Genomic DNA, 23,943 nt, shown 5'->3' on the forward strand with positions numbered 1-23,943 from the left:
TAACTAATAAACATATGAAAGAATGCTCAATTTCACTATCAGGAGATGTCAGGAGAATGCAAATTAAAATGAGCCATTCTTTTGCTGTTGCAAAAAATAAAAATAAAAGAAACACCTAGCATTGGTAAAAAGTATGGGAAATACTCTCAAACACTATTCTTAGGAGTATAAAGTGGCAATATAATTTTGGAAATTTGCCATGCATATCAAGTTTAAAATAAACATATTTTCTCTGACTTGTTAGGTCCTCGTCCATCTACCATTAGTCATTTACATCAAATTTTACTTCACATGGTTTATAGTAGTGAAATATTAGAAACAGCTCAAGAGAAAATAGTAAGTATATGGAATACTACAGAGCAGTTGAAAAAGAATTAAGCAGATCTCTCTTGGTGCTGACCTGGAAAAATCTCTAAAATATAGTTAAATTAAAATTTAAAAAAATAAAAGAATACATAAAGCAAGCTAAAAACAGTATGTACAGATAGTATACTCTCATTTGTATAAAAATAAAGGAAACCTTAAAAGTATGTAAACATGTATACAACTGCATAGCAAAGAATATACAACCCAAAAAGAATAAACAGTGATTACCTCTAGAAAGAGCAGAAATTTGGTGGGGGTGAAGTGGATTAAAAGAGTATTTTCCCCTTCTATTCCACATAAACCTGTATGTCTTTAACTTTACTTGTATTCTTAAAAATAGGATTAAAACTAAGGGGGGTAAAAACAGCAAATGAATTATTTAAAAATCACAGTGTTGCTTTTATTTGGCCTTCATTTCAACTACAAGGTGAAGGTCAGATGACACTCTAAGTGCCTGAATAGTTCTGACACAGCTAACATTATGGAATAGAAATAATTTCCTTAAGAAAACACTGCTAAATTGCTCAAGTCCTCCTGCATTTTGATAGGGATTAATTGAATGATCCCATACATTGATTCCTGGTGAATTACAGCCATTCAATTCAATTCAGCATATAACTGTACATTATTATACTGTACAGCCAAGTATCAATCTTTTTAGAACACAGCCTGCTTTACAGAATCAACTCCAGGATAAATAAATTCACTGAGGAAAAAAAAGAAAATCTCTAAATTAAAATCAAGAGACATTTAAAGTTCGGGCATTTTTCATTACAGGAAAGAATCTTCCACTTTGTGACTATTATATATCAGAAAAGCTCCATCTGTTGTATAATTATCTCTGATAAACAGCCTGATGTGTTGAGTTTCATTAGAGAAAAAGGAAGAGAAAGAAAGACACATACAGAGAGAATTGTAAATAAATCTCCCCACATTTCACACAAAACCAGCCCAGCAGGTAGTCATAAAATACTTTTAATAGCTAGTATTTTCTAAGCACTCTACTAGAATTAGCCAGCCTATTTTGCCCAATATCTGGTCTTCTGAAGTAGGCATATTCCTAAAAAGGGAAAAAGAGTTTTATTTAGTAATTATTAGAAATTAAGTTGATAAAAACAAAAAGCCACTTGGAGGTAGTGATAATTTTCCAGGATAGATAAGGGCTTGTCAGACAGGAATGAAAACTGGCAGCCAATGAAGTCCAATGCACGTTCAAAAACCCAAGGGCAGTCTAGGAAGGAAATCTGTTAAAACGCACCCCCATTTTATTCTATCTTTTAAATGCCTGGGGGAGCTAGAGAGTATCCCCAGGAACCAGTTTCTAAGGAAACAATGGCAATCTCTTTGTTCAACCAACTTAATTTAACCACAGATAAAGAATGTTCTCAAATTTCTATTTTAGACTTCACTGTCATATTAAAGGAAAATCCAGCCAGCACTTGGAAATTAAGCTTAAATCATTAAAAACCTTCACTAGCCTGACCTGTGGTGGTGCAGTGGATAAAGCGTCAACCTGGAAACGCTGAGGTTGCCGGTTCAAAACCCTGGGCTTGCCTGGTCAAGGCACATATGGGAGTTGATGCTACCTGCTCTTCCCCCTTCCTCTCTCTCTTTCTCTCTCTCTCTTTCTTCCCTCTCTATAATGAATAAATAAAATCTTTAAAAAAAAATCTACTTTAAAAAAATAAATAAATAAAAATAAAAACCTTCACTAGCCTGACTAGGCGGTGGCTCAGTGGATAGAGCGTTGGACTGGGATGCGGAGGACCCAGGTTCAAGACCCCAAGGTCACCAGCTTGAGCACGGGCTCATCTGGTTTGAGCAAAACTCACCAGCTTGGACCCAAGGTCACTGGCTTGAGCAAGGGGTTACTTGGTCTGCTGAAGGCCCACGGTCAAGGCACATATGAGAAAGCAATCAATGAACAACTAAGGTGTCGCAATGAAAAATTGATGATTAATGATTCTCATCTCTCTCCGTTCCTATCTGTCTGTCCCTATCTATCCCTCTCTCTGTTTCTGTAAAAAAAAACAACAACAACAAAACCTTCACTAATTTTTGCTTAGTATGGTTCTCACTTTTTCTGTATATTTTCTTTTTCTACAACAAAAGCATCTCCTGGGTAGATGCTGCGTAAATGAACAGGACAAAACTCAAGCATTACAGCTAAAAAAGGCCCTGAGCTGAGTTCTAGCTCTGTCATGTGACACCAGGCAGGTAGGTCACCATGCCAGCCTTTTACTCATCTGTAGAACAGAAAGGAGATTATCTGCCTTGCCAATGTTGCACATTGTCAGGATGATCCCCCCAAAATGATGTTTGTCAAGTGCTTTGCAGAATAGGCTGGCAAACATCTGTACAGGACCACTGAGTCTCTGTATCAGCTACCCTATCTGCTGCTGTAGAGCAGAAGCAGCCACAGAAAATACACAGATGAATGAACAGGGCTGTGTTTCAATAAAAAATTATTTTAAAAAAGTCACAAAATTATTTTGTTTTTTCAATCATTTAAAATTATTCTTAGCTTGTAGGCTGTACAAAAACGGGTGCTGGACTGAATTTGGCCCTTGGGCGGTAGTGTGCCAACCCCTCGTATAAAGGGTAGTTTTATGGATGTGCTAGTTGCTGTTTAGTTCTTAGTATGTGCCTCTGTGCAGAGCTTAGCAGAGTGAGTGTCTGTATGGTGGGCCTTCTCTAACTGCTAGATCAGAATGTCAGAATACTTGAAAACAATTCCTTGCCATTCCTCTTCCCTAGGAACACAGGTGTCAGTTCTCTTCCTCTCCTGCTGAGAAAGAAACAGACAACCTCAATTTCCTTGCAATATGTAGTGGGACTGAGGGTTGGGGAGAGCTGCACATCATAAGGCTAGGTAGGCATGCATATCAGAAGGCTCCCCAAAAAGGCAGCAGAACTGCCTAGGCCTTTAAGAGCATGACAACAGGAAAGTTCATTTAAAGGAGAGATAAAGAAAGGGGTGTTTTGTTTATTATTATTATTATTATTATTTTACCATTTTTAAGTCAAATCTGGTAAGGCTCTGATTTTAGGTAACCAGTCCTCTGTCTATCATTTAAAAATAATAAGGCCCTGGCCAGTTTTCTCAGTGGATAGAGCATTGGCCTGGCCTATGGTCACCTCGGGTTCAATTCCTGGTCAGGGCACCCAAGAGAAGTGAACATCTGCTTCTCTCCCCCTCCCTCATCTTTCCTTCTTCCCCTCTGACAGACAGTAGCTGGACAGGTTCAAGCATCGCCTTGGATGCTGAGGATAGCTAGTGATTCTGGGCGTGTCAGTCTCAAGTGCTAAAAATAGCTTGACTGATTCATGCATCAGCCCCAGACGGGGTGCTGGGTAGATCCCAGTGGGAGTCTGTCTCACTATCTCTCCTCCTCTCACTAAAACAAAAACAACAACAAGACAACTCACTCCAGTATTCTATGATATTATCTCTATGAAAAACCTAAAAATTGTGACAACAGGAAATAGGTAATAGCAAAAGCAGCAAGAAATGTTACTTTGTTATTTTTAAGTGCCTGAGTAATAACCTCTTCCCTCTAGTTTTCATTTGCATGCAACACCCTTTCTACTATAAATCACTAGAGACAGTCAGACAGCTAGGTGTGGTGCCAGAGAGCAGGGCTGCTCTGTGATCTTGGTCAAGATAATGAAGCATTCTGTGCCTCCATTTCCACATCTGTGAAACAGATATGGTAACTGTACTCACCTTACAGGGTAATTATGAAGATAAAGTAGACTAATACAGATGAAGTACTTGAAACAATCCTTGATGAGAACTCCACTGTTAGCTGTTACTATTATTCAGCATGTAAATGCTGTGACAGTACCTTTGATCACTATTTGAATTTTGTTTACACTTCTTTAAAAATGTTTGCAATGGCTAACACTACATGGACTCTTCTGCAGACACACACGATGGGAGAGGAAGAGATGTATGTGTGTTCAGACAAAGAAATATCACTTGGATATCTGCTTTATTTTATATTGTCAGGTGTTTTAATTCTTTTGGATAAAAATCTGTATTTTACATACTTTTGTCAATAGTTCTTACTCTGGCTGCAGTCTTTTCAAAACAGCATTAATGTACTGACTCTTACAACCTTTCTGCTCGTATATTCATTTAACAGTGAGAAGTAGAAAGCAGATGTAAGCAATATTCATTCTCTTGATTATCAGGAAAAAAGTAAAACCTTTCAACAGCCCCAAAGACTCAGCACTTTCAGTTCAAAACAATAACAATGGATCTATAACTACTGTGCAGTTTAAAAATTATGGATTGGTAATCCCAAACCCATTTCCTGGCAACTCTCACACCCTACTTCTCTAAATCCCTCTAGGAGAAGATACAGAAAGATAACACAACTAACCCCCCGCCCCCTGCTGCTTCTTCCTCCATCTTTCTTCTCCTAGGTAGGTCACAGCTGAAGAGAGAAGCAGGTGTCAATGGACCCGCTGTCTCATCTCTCCTAAGTCTTCAATACTACTTGGCAATCACTTTGACTTCTAATGCGCACACCCTGACAGCTTTAACAAACCTTCCTTACTTCCCTCATCTCTCTATCCCCCCCATCCACAAACCAGGCACACACCTCCTTACTCCAGTGTAGTCTTCAGCCTAGCTGAGGTTGCAAAACCCATATGAGAGAGTTTCTGCAAATGACAAACCACTGCTCCTGCTGCCTCCCTTTTACCCCCAGATTCTTAGTACCTGTTTGGGAGAGCAAGCCAGAATCTCGGGGAGAGGTGCAGACAGTTGGGCAGGTGACTGCTATGTGGGTAGAGAAGACCTGATCTTACCCATTTCAGTACCCAGCACTTAACCTGGTGCCCAACATATAGCAGGCTCCCAGCAAAGACAGCTAAATGAATATATAAAATGTATTTTATAAAAAGTATATATATGTAAAACGGCACTATTATATTTTGGTAATCAATCTCATGACCACCAAATTCAAACTTATCTCCTGTCAGTTTGTAGTCCACAGAATTTTCACAACGTTGTAGCGATGTGCTTGAGTGGCTGAAAGCACAGGCTCTGGAGCCGGATTGCTAGGTTGGCACGTGGACCATCCTGCACAGCAGGGGCTCTGTAACTCTGGGCAGAAGCTACTGAACCTCAGTGTGCTTCAGCTTCCTCTCCGGTAAGAACGGAGAGAGTAAGAGCGCCCACCTCATAGGGGACTGTGAGAATGAAATGTCAGTGCACGCAGAGAGCTTAGAAGAGTGCGCAGAGTGGAGCCAACACTTCACAAACGTGCCCCAATGTTTCCATCTGCAGCCCGGTGCCTGGGTTTGGATCCTATTTCTGGTGCGTCCTAGTTCACTACCACAGGCTGATTACTTGATCTCTTTGTGCCTGTTTCCTTATTTATAGAATGGGAATAATGATAATATCTACCTCACTGCTTGTCATGATGAATAAGAGAGAAAATATGAAAACATACTATTGATACAATGCCTTGCACATAAAGCACTCAGTAAGTGGTGGTAGTTACTGTTATCTCCATCTCGCACGCATTGTTGACTTCTAATGCGCACACCCTGACAGCTTTAACAAACCTTCCTTACTTCCCTCATCTCTCTATCCCCTTACAACCTTTCTGCTCGTATATTCATTTAACAGTGAGAAGTAGAAAGCAGATGTAAGCAATATTCATTCTCTTGATTATCAGGAAAAAAGTAAAACCTTTCAACAGCCCCAAAGACTCAGCACTTTCAGTTCAAAACAATAACAATGGATCTATAACTACTGTGCAGTTTAAAAATTATGGATTGGTAATCCCAAACCCATTTCCTGGCAACTCCCACACCCTACTTCTCTAAATCCCTCTAGGAGAAGATACAGAAAGATAACACAACTAACCCCCCGCCCCCTGCTGCTTCTTCCTCCATCTTTCTTCTCCTAGGTAGGAGAAGCGGTTTACTGGGGCTTGACCCTGGGGTGTGCGTGTCTGGGCCCATCAGGTTAAGTTCCATCCGATGAGACCCTCACCACCTGCAACCTTTCTCACAGACAAGTTCTTAACCTAATGGCCAGAGCAAGCTTCGAAAAATTTTTCTCAAGTTTGGATATAAATGAATGGTGTGTGTTTTTCTGAGACAATAGGCCATAGCTTTCATAAGCTCCTCAATAAGTATATCACCCCGAATAGATTTTTAAAAAACAAAACAAAACCTACTGCCTTAATGTTGCCACTACCATCTTCATCTTTTCTTCTCCTCTTAAATGACTTCTACACCTTTACCTGGGTTTCTAATCAGAAAGTTATAGTGTTTTAAAAAAAGTCTCTCTCTGCAACGTTATTCCCGTATAATCCTTCCTATTTTCAATACTGCTAGGTTATTTCTCCAGAAGAACTATAATATTACTTTCCTTGCTCAAAAACATAAGTACTATCTAACATCCAAATATCCTAGCTGAGCATTCAAACCTCTACAACCTGGTCACAGTCTCCCTTTCCAGCCTTGTCCCCCATAAATGGCCCTAACAGAGTCACACGCCATTGCAGAACTCCATGCAGCTTTCCTCCATGTCACTCTACTCTGTCTAGAATGTTTTCAACATCACTTTCTCCAGTAAATCAATACTCTTCATTAACGGTTACTGTCTTTAATAACAAATATATTTAGCTCTTCCCGCTAAACAGTAAATTCTTTGAGGACAGGGACTATGGCCTTCTTTACTTTTACATTCTGTTTTACCTAGTACCATGCTTTATGATAAAGTTTAGATGAATATTAATTCTCTGGCCATCTTTTCAAAGTTAATAGAACATTCCAAGGATTTCTAGATAGTCATTAAATCTGAAAAATAAATTTCACCGTTAACTGAATTTTAAAAAGGCAAAAACTGCTATGTCATAACATTGCTAACTTTCAACACTCGCAGTGATGGTTGTGCCCTAAAGGGAATGGCTATCGTGTTATAGAGACTAAGTGGGCAATAGATTTCCAAATCACATCTGTGGTAATGGTATTTTACCCCTGAGGATTTACAGAAGAGCAACGGAAACCATCTTATCCTTCCTTCGAATACCTATGTTTTCTGAACTACATAGTGTTATTATCTCAGCTGATGGTCTAGAAACATTCAAGGCCCAGTTAGTGACAGAAGCAAGGTTTCAATCCAAGGTTCCTGAATCTGAGGCAAGTTCCCTTAGACGAGTGGTTCTCAACACTGGCTGCACTTCAGAATGCTCTGCAGAGTTAAAAAGAACAGATTCCTGGGCCTTCATCCAGGCCAATTAAATTAGACTTAGGGAATGTTGCTGAAGATTAAAATTCTTTTAAAAAAAAAATGTATTGATTGATTGATTTTAGAGAGAGAGGAGGGGGGAGAGGGAGAGGGGGAAAAGGGGAGGGGGGGAGAGAGAGAAGTATTCATTTATTGTTCCATTTAGTCGTCCATTCATTGGTTGCTTCCTTTATGTGTCCTGACTGGGGATCGAATCCACAACCTTGGCGTTTTGGGATGACACCCTAAGCAACTGAACTAACTGGCCAGGGCCAGATTAAAATTGTTTTTAAAAATCCCCAGTGAGTTCTAATTTGCAGCCTGGGCTGAGAACCACTGCCCTAGACTGGTTCAAAACCTTGGTACCTTGACAGTTAACATAAAGGCTATCTTGTAAGATCAACTCAAGCTCTAGGGCAGTGGTCTCCAACCTTTTCTGGGCCACAGACTGGTTTAATGTCAGAAAATATTTTCACAGACCAGCCTTTAGGGTGGGACGGATCAATGTATCACGTGACCGAGACAAGCGTCAAGAGTGAGTCTTAGATGGATGTAACAGAGGGAATCTGCTCATTTTTAAAAAATAAAACATCGTTCAGACTTAAATATAAATAAAACGAAAATAATATAAGTTATTTATTCTTTCTCTGCGGACCGGTACCAAATGGCCCGCGGCCTGGGGCTTGGGGACCACTGCACTATGGAATGGATTAAACTTATCTCTAACTTGCTAACTTGGGTCTATACATTAACACTTAATACTGAACTTAAAAAGCTGGGTTTTTTCTGGGATGAGGCATTCCAAAGAAACTCATGACAGAATTCCTGGGCAGCTCTCTCTTCTCTACCACTTCCTGGGTCTGGGCACTTACACTCCTCTTTACTTGGTGAAGTTACATTCAGTTCTGTCGGAAGCGGCTGCTGGCTGGGACTAAGAGTTGGCGTGGTTATCGAGGTATTGGTGTTGTCACTGGTGGTCTCTTCAGAAAACAAATCTGATTGGCTGTTACTTGTACTTGGAGCGGAATCATCATCTGGTTGTTTCTTTTGAAAATCTGAAGAGGAAAAATTAAGAAAACCAGCTTAATGAAAGAGTTCGCAATCTCCTTGGGTATTAGGAAATAAGGAAATTTAGTAGAAAAAAGAAATGTACTAGAAGCAATACTAAAAACTAATTTCAGTGATTAAACAATGGAAGTCAGATACTGATCAAAAACATATAAAACTGGTTGAGGGTAACCAGAGAGAATGCTTTCCAAGGTCTGCATGTTATTTAGAAGAATGGTAGAACGCTGACCTTCATGTAAGACTTGGTAAAGCAAAATGAATGTTAAAGTATTGGGGATAATCAACAGGAAAAAAAAAGAAACCCAGAAAAGTTGCTCAAACAAGACAAATAAAATGAGAAAAAACTGCAGAACAAAGCTGGGTAAATAAAAAACATAATAAAATGGTAGAAATAAGTACAGATATACCAGTAATGGTAATAAATGTAAACAGAATTAACTTAGTTAAAATACAGAAAGTTCAGACTGAATAAGCAAAGTCTCACCCCTTGTAGTTTGTGGTTTTTTTTGTTTTTGTTTTTTTTGTATTTTTCTGAAGCTGGAAACGGGGAGAGACAGTCAGACAGACTCCCGCATGCGCTCGACCGGAATCCACCCAGCACGCCCACCAGGGGTGACGCTCTGCCCACCAGGGGGTGATGCTCTGCCCCTCCGGGGCGTCGCTCCGCAGCGACCAGAGCCACTCTAGCGCCTGGGGCAGAGGCCAAGGAGCCATCTCCAGCGCCCGGGCCATCTTTGCTCCAATGGAGCCTTGGCTGCTGGAGGGGAAGAGAGAGACAGAGAGGAAGGAGGGGGTGAGGGTAGAGAAGCAAATGGGCGCTTCTCCTATGTGCCCTGGCCGGGAATCGAACCCGGGTCCCCCGCACGCCAGGCTGACGCTCTACCGCTGAGCCAACCAGCCAGGGCTCACCCCTTGTAGTTTTTAAGAGACATACTAATAAAAATAAGTATGATAATATAGAAAATTTTAAGTATATGAAAATATACCAGCAAACACACAATTAAAAAACCAGTAATAGCCAGTATTGTTAGAAAATGTAGACTTTAAGGCAAAAAAGCATTATCAGAGATAAAGAAAATCATTATATAACAGTAAAAAAATTTTTTTACAGGAAGATAAAACAATTCTGAACCTGGATGTCCCTAATAACAAGCCTCAAAAGTAAGAATGATTCTATTTCTGAGAAGGCAACAAATTTACTAACACAACAGGAAGATTTTAATATACCTGTCACAGACAAAATAACTAGTACAATTAGTTAACATTAATAAGCATATACAGGTTAGGACACAAATAAGCTGTGTGGAAAATAATACAAGAATAAACTGTTTCGTGTACTCACAATTGTAAACCTACTTTTGCCCCACCCTGTATAGACTCATGTGTCCAACAATTACATAATAAATTGTTTTCAAATGCATGCAGAGTATTTATAAAAACTAACTAAAACCTGGCTAACCCTGACAACACACATTAGGCCATGAACAAAAGTTGAAACAGATGCCAACGAGCCCAATACAGACATGACCAGCTAGCTGGTCAGAGAACAAGTTAAAAATTCATAACACAATTCTATAGTTGGAAATTTTAAAAATCCACTTTAAATTCATGGGTAAATGAAGAAATTAGAAAATACTTATGATTAAATGATAATAAAATCACTATTTCTCAATATCCAGTGAAGATAAAGATGCACATAGATTACCTACACCAGCCATTTCATTCCTAGGTCCAGGCCCGAGAGAAAACAACACTCACACACATCTTCATTATATATTATCCCTAAGAGTGAAATCAGATACAACCTAAAGGTCCATATACGGTAATACAGTCAAATAATGGAATAATATACATAGTGAGAACAAGTAACTATTGCCAAATACATCAACATGAATCTCAAAATTGTAACATTGATAAAATGCAAGTCACTAAATAACACAGACTGTATTTACATACAACCTTAAAAACAGGTAAAACTCAACATACTGTTTAGAAATGTACAAGTAAACCATTAAAAAATATTTAACAAAATTCAGGACAGTGGTTACCTCTTAGTTTGAGGAAGGGAGATGGTGAAGATGAGAGGTACACAGAAATATTCAAAATTATAGGTAATGTCCAATGAGAGAGTGGATTAAAATGGTATATTCAAGCATATAATGAATGCTCTATAGCAGTTAAAATGAGTGAATAAAGCTATAAATGTAACAGAAAATTCTCAAAAACAATGCAGAGAAAAAAGGAAATCAGTGAAAATGATATCACAGAGTTTCTCAACTCCCACAGCGAAGAACTAACCAGTGAAGACCTTATGGAACTAGAGCAGCAGATGACAGCATTTAGGGACGAAAACAGGAACACAAACTCTAGAACTGAAAAGTTTTCTACTAGAGAGGCAGCTGGTGCTTTTCATCTCACAGAAGCAGGAATGGCAAAGTTAGAGGAGCCAGATCCTGACACAGAGAGGTTCACCTAAGTTTACCACACAGTTACCGAAGGCCTGAGATGCCACAGGGCCATTTATGAGGAGAAAAGAAAAGCTCTGTACAAGCCTCTCTGACTGTCTACACTTCAGGAAACTGACTCCAGCAGCAGAATCAAACCCTGACTCTAACAAGTCCCATCTTCTCCAACAAGTCCATCATCTTCTGCATCACCTGAGATGGTTTAAGGCTGTATTTGAAAAGGTTTAAGTGTCTATATGCTCAGAAAGGTAAAAATAAAGACTATGTTAAGACAAACATCTAAGTTGCTTTTAATAGGTAAATGTACCTGTCCCTATTTACATACAAATCCAACTATAGAACAAACCTACAGAACCTATCTTGTTTGTAACCCAGGAACTGACTGTATACAGTATAAGTGAAGTTTATATAACAAATTTAAATATGTAAAAAATACCATATATTGTTTATGGATATATAATTACATTAATAAAAACCTGCATGGAAATGATACACCAAATTCAAGACAGTATTTATTGGGGGGGGGAGGAAGAAGGATCTTCAAACCTATCTGTAATATTTTATTTCTTAAGGTTGGAGGTGGCTTAAAGTTATTATGTATATTATCTTTATGTTTCATTTAAAAAATCTAATGCCAGTCCATGAAGTGCAGATTATGCTTCTATATCAATTCAGGGAAGGATCCTGACAACTCCACACTGCTTTATCTTCTGAACCACAGAGAAGCTGCTGCTATTGTTTTGACATATCCTGAGCACTGGAATAGCTAGCATTTAGGTTACATTTACCATGTGGCTAGGCACGACACTAAATATTTTAGGTGTATAACTCATTTACTTTAATCCTAGAGACAACCCTAACAAGGGAGGTATAATTAACACCACTTTATTGATGAAGAAAGTGCAAATCAGGAAGTTTAGGTAATTGGTTCCAACTTAACAGTTAGTAAGCAGCAGGATCAAGATTTAAATTCAGGTCCATCCGACACCAAAACCCACAGTCTTTAATCATAACCATAGGATGCAGGGATGGTAAACACTAGAGTGGCCAAGGAAAAGGCCTGCATGTCAAGCCTCCACCCATGTACAGCAGCAAAGATGAATCTAATAGAAGAATCACTACCTACTGTGCCAATCGGTGATTGCAAGCTTCTTTTCTGTGTATTTATTTTTCTTAGCCACTTTCTTATTCTTCAGTGTTTTGACATTTTAAGTGGTTATTATCTCAGTGTTATTTGTACAGCACCTTCAGAGAAAAAGGTACCATCTAAATGGAATAAAAATACTGCAGTATAATGGTGCTTCTTTTATTATGTCGTGTCATCTCATTAGCTCTCCTGTGTCAATTATCATTGTATCTCTCCTATAATTATCTCTCTAACATTTAATTGGAAATATTATAAGGCCCTAGATGAACTGAAGCCGAATTATTGTACCAGCGAGCACAATCCTGAGTCCTTGTGACAGTACACACACACACACTCTCTCTCTCTCTCTCTCTCATCTCTCTCAGGTACAATAACCCTTTGAGAGTAAACATTTTTGTTTAAAGACATTGTTACCATGTCCCACCCACACAATCTCCAGTCTGCTGGCCACACTCCTTGATGTTCAGGTACTTTAAAAGTTTTCTTTGTAAATCTGCAGTTGAGACAATGTACCTTCTCTTTCAATCCATCCTCCCACTTTTCTGCACCACTGCAGGGCAATGGTCTGAAATGTCATCAAACTAAAAGTATTCATTGCAAACCAAACTGGCTGCACACAGAACTACATAGTAGAAGCTTTATATATTCTATGTTCAATTCAATAAAGAACCTAAGAATCACAGAATTTTACAACCAGAACTTTCAAGATCCAGCTCAGACCTCTCGATGTAGAGCAAGAGAAAGCAAGAGCCAAGAAAGTTAATGCCAACTCACCAGAAATTCACAGAGTTAATCCGAGTTTTCTAACTCTTAGGCCTAAATTAACAGTTTGTACAATAGAGCTTTAGAGTTGAATTTGAATTCAAATCCCAATTTCACTATTTACTGTGCATATGTCTAAAAGCAAACTGTCTAATTTGGGGGGGAGAGTCCTTATACATAAAATGAAAGAAGGTTCTTCCTAATTCTCAGAATAATGTGAATTAAATAAGATAATGTACTTATATAACATATCTAGCACATGGGTACTCAATAAATGACAGTCGTTAAAAATAAAGGGTATTTTCCACCTAGTTTAAAGAAAGGGCACTGAGTTCTCTCTTCCATTTAGCCCTAATGTTTAGTTTACATCATAGTTCTTACTCTTTTTCCTTTCTTTCTGAATCAGTCAGCATCTAACTTCTAACTACTGACAAAAACAAAACAAAACTCCCAGAAGTCTAGAGTAGCTGGTTTATATCACATGTACAAAAGGTCAACAACAGTCAAACAGGCTGCGTCTCATCACTCCCCTCTGGAACGCAGGGTGGGAAAGGTCCAGCAGGGGCTGCTTCCTTAGACCCAGACACAGTGAAGACTTGTTCACTTCTTTAAATCTAAGGAAAAAAATTGGAATAATTATCTATTTTTGTAAATTGGCAAGAGTAAAAGGTATATCCAAAGATGTAAACTTGATTTTGAATAAAGCTGCCAGGCTGAGACAGGTTTGTGTGGATAAAGCTTTTCCAGATTAAACTGTTATTTGTAAAAGCTGAATAAAAACCTTTAAACTTTAATGGAATTGCTGTCCAAAAGAAGCCAAGATCTTGGCAGCGTACCTTACCAACTAAGAGGAAAAATAATTTCTCATCAAAGGTACTCCTGGAACGTGAAGTGTCCAGAAATGGGTACACAAGATAGAGAAACGGACCTATTGGTACCAGCTAAGCCAAAATGGCCAGTTTTCTTCATGTTTAGAGCGATGTTCCTCTTAGGTCTATCTTCTTACTACAGAGTACACCTCGAAAGACAGGCTGAGGAAGCAGCCCTGCCCTGCTGGTGAGCCGTTCTCTGGCAGTCTCACGGGGACTGTGCCTTAGCTAGCCATCACTCAGAACTTGCCTTTCATATGGGTGTGTCTGTTCACCTCTCAGACATCCTACACAGACCTGGCAAGATGCTTATTAGCTCGCTTAAATTCCTGCCCCACTTCCAGATTATAACAGTAACTATTATCTTTTTTAATGATTCCTTCAAGGCAAAGAATACACAAAAGTGATTTGGAAGAGATTTCACTCAACTTCCTTTCTTTGACAATAAATGGTCTTTTTTTAAAAAAAAAAATTCTCTTCAGTAAGCTAGTTTTTGCTCTTAGCAAATACCTATACGAATATTTTTTTTTTGTCACATATAAATTTTTGTGATCACTGGTGAGTACACAGAATGTCCATTTATAACCAATTCACTACTGTTACACATTTGCAGTTACCAATTTTTCACTATTATAAGTAAGATTTCATTGAATTTTGCTTAGGTTATATTGCTAGAAGAATACTGCTCACAAAGATTAGGAGATATTTCAAAATAAATATTAAGCTATAAAATATCCCCTAATTTTTGTGAGCAGAATACATCAATTGGGTAAGGGAAGATGTACAATTTTTAAAGCTTTTGGTACACAATGTCAAATTATCTTGACGCAAACCCTGTGATTCCCCACAGCACAAGACTCACTATGGTGCATAAGAATCATCTGTCTGTCAGTTTCCCACATTAAACAGACCCAGGACGAAAACAGTACTCAACAAATGCTATCTGAATTTGAGTGGCAACATGTGGTCTAGAGAAAACCTATCACTGGATTACATTTAAAATTATAAAGTATTTTTAAACCTTTCACAAACTATTTTGTATACCTTGAAGGCCACTCCTAGCATCACCCGGGTTAGCATTTCCTAAAGATAAAGTGCTCAGTACCTGTGAATTTCTATTTTTATAATCAATAAGTAAAGTTGAGAACTTCAACTGCACTTGTTCTAACTCACTCATTAAGCCTACTTGGCCACTAATAACAGCTTCTATATCATTATTATAGCCACTAAAGCTGGGCATAAAGAAAATCAAATTGAAAGTGAGAGAGGAACTAAGAGTTAAGTGCCTACAATGAGCAAGGCACCCTGCCAGAGGCCGTACGTTCATTTTCTCATTTACTCCTCAACATAAACTAGGCAGTAGAGGTTACCCACATTTCAGCAGAGGACAGCAGAGCACGGCAAGCTTGGGGAGACCTACCTCCTCCTCACGAGCGCTGGGGCTGCGGTTTGAGACCTGCTGTATTCCCCCATGTGTAAGATGCAACCTTTTCTGAAAAATTTGGGATCTAAAAACTGGATGCATCTTATACAGTGGTTGTAAATTTTTTTACTTGAATTTCCTGCTTTCTCACGCTTGTTGTCTTTGTGCTCATTGTTTTGCACTTGTTACCTGTATACAGTATTACAGGAGGTTACATTTTGCCATATTCTGCCCAGAAATGGCTCAGAAAAGATTTTTGTACAGGGCTGAATTGAAGTAAAAAGTGATCCAGTTTGGAATTGAAGTAAAAAGTGAATGGAAATCATGCTGCTGAGCATAAGTTTGGTCCTCCTCCAACTGAGCAATCAACCCGAGACTGGCTACGGGAAGAAACTCCACTGAAAACACCACGGCAGAAGGCCATGAGAGGCAAGCCAGCAAAATGGCCTGCCTTAGAGAGGGAATTGAAGATATGGGTTGAAGAAAGGGCCATTGGAATTCCTGTGTCCACAAAGATGGTTCAGCATGAGGCAAGAAGAACTGCTGATGAAAAGAAGTTATTGATTTCAAAGGAGGACACACAATTGGGCTTCAGGTTTAGGAAACAGAATGGACTAAGCATGCGTACGTGCACCAGACTTGCCCAAAAGATGCCTGAAAGCTATGAGCAGAAGGTCCTTGAATTTTATCATTTTGTCATTCAATGTCAGAAGACATGGCAGTTTGAGTTGGGACAGATTGCAAATATGGACAAAGTACCCCTTCAATTTGATGTCTCAAGTAACAACTGTTGATAAGAAGCAGGTGAAAACTGTAACTGTGAAGACAAGTGGACATGAAAAGAGCCATTATATAGTTGTTCTGTGCCGACAGAACAAAGCTGCCTCCTGTGCTGATTTTCAAATGCAAAACAATGCCAAAAGAAGACATTCCTCATGGAGTGACTGTCAACATTCATGGCAAGAGTCAGATGATCAGAATGGGATGAAGATCTGGTTTGAGAAAGTTTGGAGAAGGAGACCAGGTGGGCTCTCATGCAAACCTGCCCTATTGGTGCTTGATCAGTTCAAGGCACACATAATAAAAAACACAAAGGAGATTGCTGCAGAGCAAAGAACAAAACTTGCCATCATACCTGGAGGCTTGACATCCCAGCTCCAACCACTTGATGTCAACATTAACAAACCCTTCAAATCTAGCATGAAAGATGAATGGAACCAATGGATGAAGCCTTCTGGGGACAATTTGACACCAGGAAGAGTGAAGAAACCAACTATAGGAGAAGTTTGTACCTGGGTGAAAAGATCCTGGGATAATGTCAAGATTGAGATCGTTGTCAAGTCATTTAAGAAGTGTGGCATTTCAAATGCCATAGATGGAACTGAAGATGAGCTAATATATGAAGATAGTGATTCATCATCAGACACAGATGAGGACAAGCTAATGGATGCGAGTTTTGACAGTTGATGAGGAGTTGTATGAATTTTATGATGAATAAAATTTGAGTTCAATAACTTTATGTAATATATTTTCAAATTTTGGGCCCCAAAATTAAGGTGCGTCTTACATATGGGGAAATAGAGTAGGTTTATGTGACTGTAATGTCCATACTCTTCCCACTATAGCATGCGTCACTGAAGCCACCACTGCCTGGCTTGCCAAAAGGCAATAGCTGGAAGTCTGCAGAAATTAGTTTTCTACTTCCCACTCTCCCAGTCTCCAAACCCCACCTGATTCTATACCACCGATTACAACATGTCCTCACTAAAAGCACTAACTTGGTGTCTGACACCATAAAATGCTTCATGTTTCAAGTACCCAATTAAAGTAAAAGGGAGGCCCTGGCCGGTTGGCTCAGTGGTAGAGCGTCGGCCTGGCGTGCGGAAGTCCCGGGTTCGTTCCCAGCCGGGGCACACAGGAGAGGCGCCCATCTGCTTCTCCACCCCTCCCCCTCTCCTTCCTCTCTGTCTCTCTCTTCCCCTCCCACAGCCGAGGCTCCATTGGAGCAAAGATGGCCCGGGCGCTGGGGATGGCTCCTTGGCCTCTGCCCCAGGTGCTAGAGTGGCTCTGGTCGCAACGGAGCAACGCCCCGGAGGGGCAGAGCATCGCCCCCTGGTGGGCAGAGCGTTGCCCCTGGTCGGGCGCATGCGGGAGTCTGTCTGTCTCTCCCCGTTTCCAGCTTCAGAAAAATACCAAAAAAAAAAAAGGTAAAAGGGAAATGTCGCAAATAAAAATTCAACTCTCATATCTGCAGAGTTTGGGTCATGCAAGGCACTGCATGAAGGCTTTCTTTAACAGAATAAGGTTCTTTCCTCACCTCTTCAACCCTCCTCCCAATTTATGTCCATAACAGTTCACAGCCTGCATTCTTAAGTGCATCTCTAGGCTTTTAAAACTGCACTTTCCCACCCCCACCCCAATCATAAACCCTGGAAAGCTTATTTTTCAAAACTGCAACGCCATTAGCAATAGCCAACCAATTCATAAACCAGAGTTTTAGCTTTTTAATTAAAATTTTAATAAAATCCTAGTAGTTGGACGTTACACTGAGGTAACAGCCTCAGCAAAAACAAACTGGTTTAAATAAGAATTAACAAGAACCAAAGGACTGGTTACCATGAGAACTAAAATGCACTCACCTTGGATCCTAGCTTATGGGAAAACTGTTATCTACTCAGTGTGGCTGGGTTCATTTAAACTTCCTTTCATAAGTAATTTAGCTTCTTTAAAAAAAAAAAACAAAACTTTTAACCTACCAGATTCTCACCAACACCCTGATTCTTCCTCTTTAAAAATCAGAGACTGTCTCTGCCTGACCAGGCAGTGGCGCAGTGGATTGAGTGTCAGACTGGGACGTGGATGACCCAGGTTTGAAACCCTGAGGTCACAAGCTTGAGCACAGGCTCATCTGGTTTGTGCAAGACTCACCAGCTTGAGCCTTGAGCCCAAGATCGCTGGCTTAAGCAAGGGGTCACCAGGTCTTCTGTAGTCCCCCGATCAAGGCACATATGAGAAAGCAATCAATGAACAACTGAAGTGCTGCAACAAAGAACTGATGCTTCTCATCTCTCTCCCTTCCTATCTGTCCCTCTCTCTATCTCTGTTATAAAAAAAAAAAAATTAAAAAAAAAAATTAGACTATCTCCACTGATCTCAGAATAGACAGATTGACAGTCCTGACACTGATTGATACTTTCAGACAAGTTTAAAACACACATATTACATATATTACATGCGCATTCATCTATGTGTGTCCCCTATTGGTCATAAATGACTCCTGTCCTAAATTTCTCAGAGAATGGCACCAACATTTTCCTAAAGCCTTAAGTCAGAAGCCTGGGAACCCTCTGACTCTACTCTTTTCCTCCCTTAATTCTACATCTCAAAAACCACCAATTCTGTAGTCATTTACAACTCCTATTCTTTAATCCATTCACTTCTCCACTACACTCTAGTCTAGCCAGCGTCATATTGAAGAGTCCTTCAGTAGCACCTAGTTGATTTCTTTGCATACTATCATCTCTCAACCCACTCTAATCCACTGTCCACAAAGCACTCAGAGTGATGTAAAAGATGAATTCTGATAAAGTCACCCCTAAACCTCTGAATGGCCTCCCACTGCCTTTATAATCAGATCCAAATCCTAAATAGGGCTTAGAAATCAGAAGTCTTGCTAAGAACTGGCTTCTGGCTATCTCTTCCATCTTTTCCCTGCTCCTCTCCCTCCATTACTGCAGTCATGCCGGAGTTCTGGTTTTTCCAATACATACTATGGGATCTTTCTCAACCTAGAGTATTTTGATCATGGCACATGGGAGACATTTTTTTTTCTCTTGCTATCTGCCTTGGTAATTTCTATTCATCTTTGAACCTGCTTCCTCAGGGAGGCTGCTAATATCATCTGCAGCAGGCACTTAATAATTATTTGTTGGAGGAATGAATGAATGTCTTATTCACTATACACCCTAGCCCAGGGGTCAGGAAGCTTTTTGGCTGAGAGAGCCGTGAACGCCACATATTTTAAAATGTAATTCCGTGAGAGCCATACAACGACCCGTGTATGTTATGCATTATCCAATAAAAATTTGGTGTTGTCCCAGAGGACAGCTGTGTTTGGCTCCAGCCACCTGCAACCATGAACATGAGTGGTAGGAAATGAATGGATTGTAATACATGAGAATGTTCTATATTTTTAATGTTATTTTTTTATTAAAGATTTGTCTGTGAGCCAGATGCAGCCATCAAAAGAGCCACATCTGGCTCACGAGCCATAGGTTCCCGACCCCTGCCCTAACCCCTAGCAAAATGCTTGCCATGTAACACACATTATAGATTTGTTGGGTTTGACTTATTTGATACTGGTGAACATGCTAAGTTTAAAAATATTAGTTCTCTGAGACATTAATAGACTTCAAATCGTTATGATACTTTTTTTTAAGTGAGAAGAGGGAAGATAGTGAAACAAACTCCCACATTTGCCCCAACTGCAGTCCACCTGGCAACCCCTGTCTGGTGCTCATCTGTGAATCCACTGAGCTATTTTTTAACACCTGAGGCTGACATGCTCGAACCAACCAAGCCATCCTCAGTGTCCAGGGCTGATGCTCGAACCAATCGAGCCACTGTCATTGGGAGAGCAAGAGGGAGAGAAGGGGGAGAAGGAGGGAGAGAAAAGCAAATGGTTGCTTCTCTTGTGTCCCCTGACCAGGAATCGAATCCAGATTTCCATATGCTGGGCCAACGCTCTACCATTGAGCCAAACAGCCAGGGCCACTATGACATTTATTTATAGAAAGGAAGAGCTTCTAACATACAACAGAAATATTAAGCACCTCTGTCAATAAGCAGATGTTTGAATTTTACAAACTATCCCTGCACAAAATTTTCCTTCTTACTACTCAACACAAGTAACTGGTTCTGAAATAACTCAAAAGTCTAAGACAGGGGTCCCCAAACTGCAGCCCCCTGAGGCCATTTATCCGGCCCCTGCCAAACTTCCGGAAGGGGCACTTCTTTTATTGGTGGTCAGTGAGAGGAGCATAGTTCCCATTGAAATACTGGTCAGTTTGTTGATTTAAATTTACTTGTTCTTTATTTTAAATATTGTATTTGTTCCTGTTTTGTTTTCTTACTTTAAAATAAGATATGTGCAGTGCATAGGGATTTGTTCATAGTTTTTTTATAGTCCGGCCCTCTAACGGTCTGAGGGATAGTGAACTGGCCCCCTGTGTAAAAAGTTTGGGGACCCCTGGTCTAAGACCTCTAATTTCCTGTTTGCTTGGAATAAAACCACAAAGCTGCAAACTTTTGTTTGAGAATAGAAATAACATTAGATTAGCTCCCAAAGTATGTCTTCAAACACTTCTTGTAAAATGTCAATAACAGAATGAATATATAAAGTTGATAAAGCTTACAAACAAAACTCTTATCAGTAATTAAACGTATTTTATAATTGGGTTTATAACTGAAATTATACAGTCCCTAGATTCCTTGCACCTACAGGGTCTACTGCTGAGAAGTGTTAACTAGCAACGAAGTTCTTTGGAGGAAGGCTTGTTTCGTATACAACATTTATTGTGCAGACTATACAGTTTCCCCAGTAACGGTGTCTCATATTCATTTACAGGGCATTAATTAACATGTTAACATTACAGCAAATATTGAAAAATCCATTAGTACTACAATAATTGCACAAGAGACACATTTACCTCATTTCAGTCAAACCACAATATGTGCTGATTTTTTAAAAATTGAAAAGACAGGATAAAAATTACTCCACTCTTGAGAAAAGCTCATGCATAGTTATCTATATACCCTCTGCACAGAATGGTGTTTAGGAGTGTAAAATCAGACTGAGTTCAAATCCTGGCTCAACCTCTTAACCACTGTGTGACCTTGGGTAAGTTATTTAACTTCTCTTGCTTCAGTTTCTTCTTCTCTAAAATGAAAGTAATAATCATATCTACTTCATAAGGTTATTGTATAGGTTATGTTAGATAATACATGCTCAAGTCTTAGAAAATTGGCACATATTAACAATTTTTATTATTCCCCTTCTGCCTCTTTGCATGCAATTAAAAAATTGGCTAGCTTGACATGAAAAATAATTTCTGGTATCAATAAATGACCAGATGGGAATTATATCTAACTTGGTTTCATTAAGAATGTCTACTAGCCTGACCAGGTGGTGGCACAGTGGATAGAGCGTCGGACTGGGATGTGGAGGACCCAGGTTCGAGACCCCGAGGTTGCCAGCTTGACACGGGCTCATCTGGTTTGAGCAAAAGCTCACTAGCTTGGACCTAAGGTTGCTGGCTTGAGCAAGGGGTCACTTGGTTTGTGGTAGTCCCCGGTCAAGGCACATATGAGAAATCAATCAATGAACAACGAAGGAACCACAACAAAGAATTGATGTTTCTCATCTCTCTCCCTTCCTGTCTGTCTATCCCTATCTGTCCCTCTCTCTGACTCTCCCCATCTCCACCAAAAAAGAAAAGAAAAGAAAAGAATGTATACTAATAAGCCAATCTAGGGTACAAACACAAAGGTTTCAGGGACCAGGTAGATACAAATGTACAAAGTCAGCGGGCCTACAACATAGGGCGTTATGGTTACTGTGGTTAATTGGCAAATGATTTCAAACTTAAAAATAAAAATGAAAACTTCCAAATACAACATATCTGATCCTGAAAAGCCAATAGTTTAGGACTCGTGATTTAAATATAAAGTATTTATTGGCATAAAAGTTTTGTACACTACATTTTTTAATTCCACATATTGGTAAAGAAATGACTCATCAGATTAATGTGAAATAGATATAAAGAGAGCAAATAGGAAAGTATAGAGATAACAACTAAACATTAAAAACCTCATCTACATCTAGAATAGAGATTCTTGTATCAGTCAGTTTAGGCTAATTTATGCTACAATAACAAATGACCCTAAAATCTACAGGCTTTCTAACAACAGTTAGTTGTTTTTGCTCACATCTTCATTTCAGCAGTCTAGAATGAAACAGGAAAATGAGGCCCTAGCCAATTGGCTCAGTGGTAGAGTGTTGGCCCCGTGTGTGGATGTCCTGGGTTCAAATCCCACTGAGGACACACAGGAGAAGTGACCGTCTGCTTTTCCACCCCTCCCCATCTCCCTTTTCTCTCTCTCTCTCTCTCTTCTCCTCTGGCAGCCATGGTTTGATTGGTTCAAGTACATCAGCCTGGGAGTTGAGATGACTCCCTGGAGCCTCTACCTCAAGCACTAAAAATAGCTCAATTGTGAGCCTGGCCCCAGATGAGCAGATCATTAGCCCCAGACGAGGGTCTGGGTGGATCCCAGTCAGGACGCAGGCAGAAGTCTATCTATCTCCCCTCCTCTCACCTGAAAAAGAAGTAAAAATAAGGAAAAAGATACATCTATGCAACTACATCATGTCTGTTAGAAGTTTCTGTTCATAAGTGGCATATAAACTTTTTGCTCACATTTGGTTAAAAGATGTCACATGGCTGAGATTAATGATAGGGACAGGGAAGTATAATCCTCCAACTGGAAGGGGCAGCAAATATGTGGGAACAATAATATTAACTAGAGTTCATAAACTGTGTACATAGAATATTTGCATACAGGCACACCTCATTCCACTGCACTTTGCTTTACTGTGTTTTGCAGATACTGTATTTTTCACAAATTGAGAGTCTATAGCAATGCTGGGACGAGCCAAAACTATTGGTGCCATTTTTCCAACAGCACTTGCTTACTTCATCTCCACAACATTTTGGTTAACTCTTGCAATATTTCACTTTTCATTATTACAATATATTTGTTATGGTAATCTGTGACCAGTGATCTTTGATGTAACTACTGTTAGTTGTTTTGGAGTGACCTATATGTGTATTCTGACTGCTCCACCGACTGGCCGTTTCCCCATCTCTCTTCCGCTTGTCAGACATCCTTACTCTCTAAGACACAATATTAAAATTAGGTCAGTTGCCTGACCAGGTGGTGGGGCAATGAATAGAATGTCGGACTGGGGACACAGAGGACCCAGGTTCGAAGCCTTAGGGTCGCCAGTTTGAGTGCAGGTTCATCTGGTTTGAGCAAGACTCACCAGCTTGAGCCAAAGGTCGCTGGCTTGAGCTAGGGGGTCACTCGGTCTGCTGTGGCCCATGGTCAAGGCACATATGAGAAAGCAATCAATGAACAACTAAGGTGCTGCAACGAAGAACTGATGCGTCTCATCTCTCTCCCTTCCTGTCTGTCTGTCCCAGTATGTCCCTCTCTGTCTCTGTCACAAAAAAAAAAAAAAAAAAAAAAAAAATTAGTTCAATTAATCATAACCTCACAATGGCCTCTAAGTGTTCAAATGAAAAAGTCTCATATCTTTCACTTTAAATCAAAAGCTAGAAATAATGAAGCTTAGTAAAGAAGGCATGTTAAAAGCTGAGACAGCCTGAAAGCTAGGCTTCTTACACCAAACAGCCAGACTGTGAACGCAAAGGGAAAGTTCCGGAGGGAAACTACAAGTGCTACTCCAGCGAACAACAAGAAAGGGAAACAGCCCGACTGCTGACACGGAGAAAGTTTCCCCGGTCTGG

The 23,943-nt window shown here is 39.8% G+C and overlaps 1 protein-coding gene across 1 annotated transcript in view; it reads right to left on the reverse strand.

The window, feature by feature from the left end:
• Positions 1-23,943, reverse strand: part of ZFAND3 (zinc finger AN1-type containing 3) — a 301,844-nt gene that overhangs the window by 78,445 nt on the left and 199,456 nt on the right. The window contains exon 3 of the mRNA XM_066359506.1: positions 8,494-8,676. Within this exon, the coding sequence (XP_066215603.1) occupies positions 8,494-8,676 (183 nt within the window). The remainder of the gene's footprint in view (positions 1-8,493; positions 8,677-23,943) is intronic.

Source organism: Saccopteryx leptura, chromosome 1, assembly GCF_036850995.1.
Source record: "Saccopteryx leptura isolate mSacLep1 chromosome 1, mSacLep1_pri_phased_curated, whole genome shotgun sequence".
Lineage (NCBI taxonomy): Eukaryota > Metazoa > Chordata > Mammalia > Chiroptera > Emballonuridae > Saccopteryx > Saccopteryx leptura.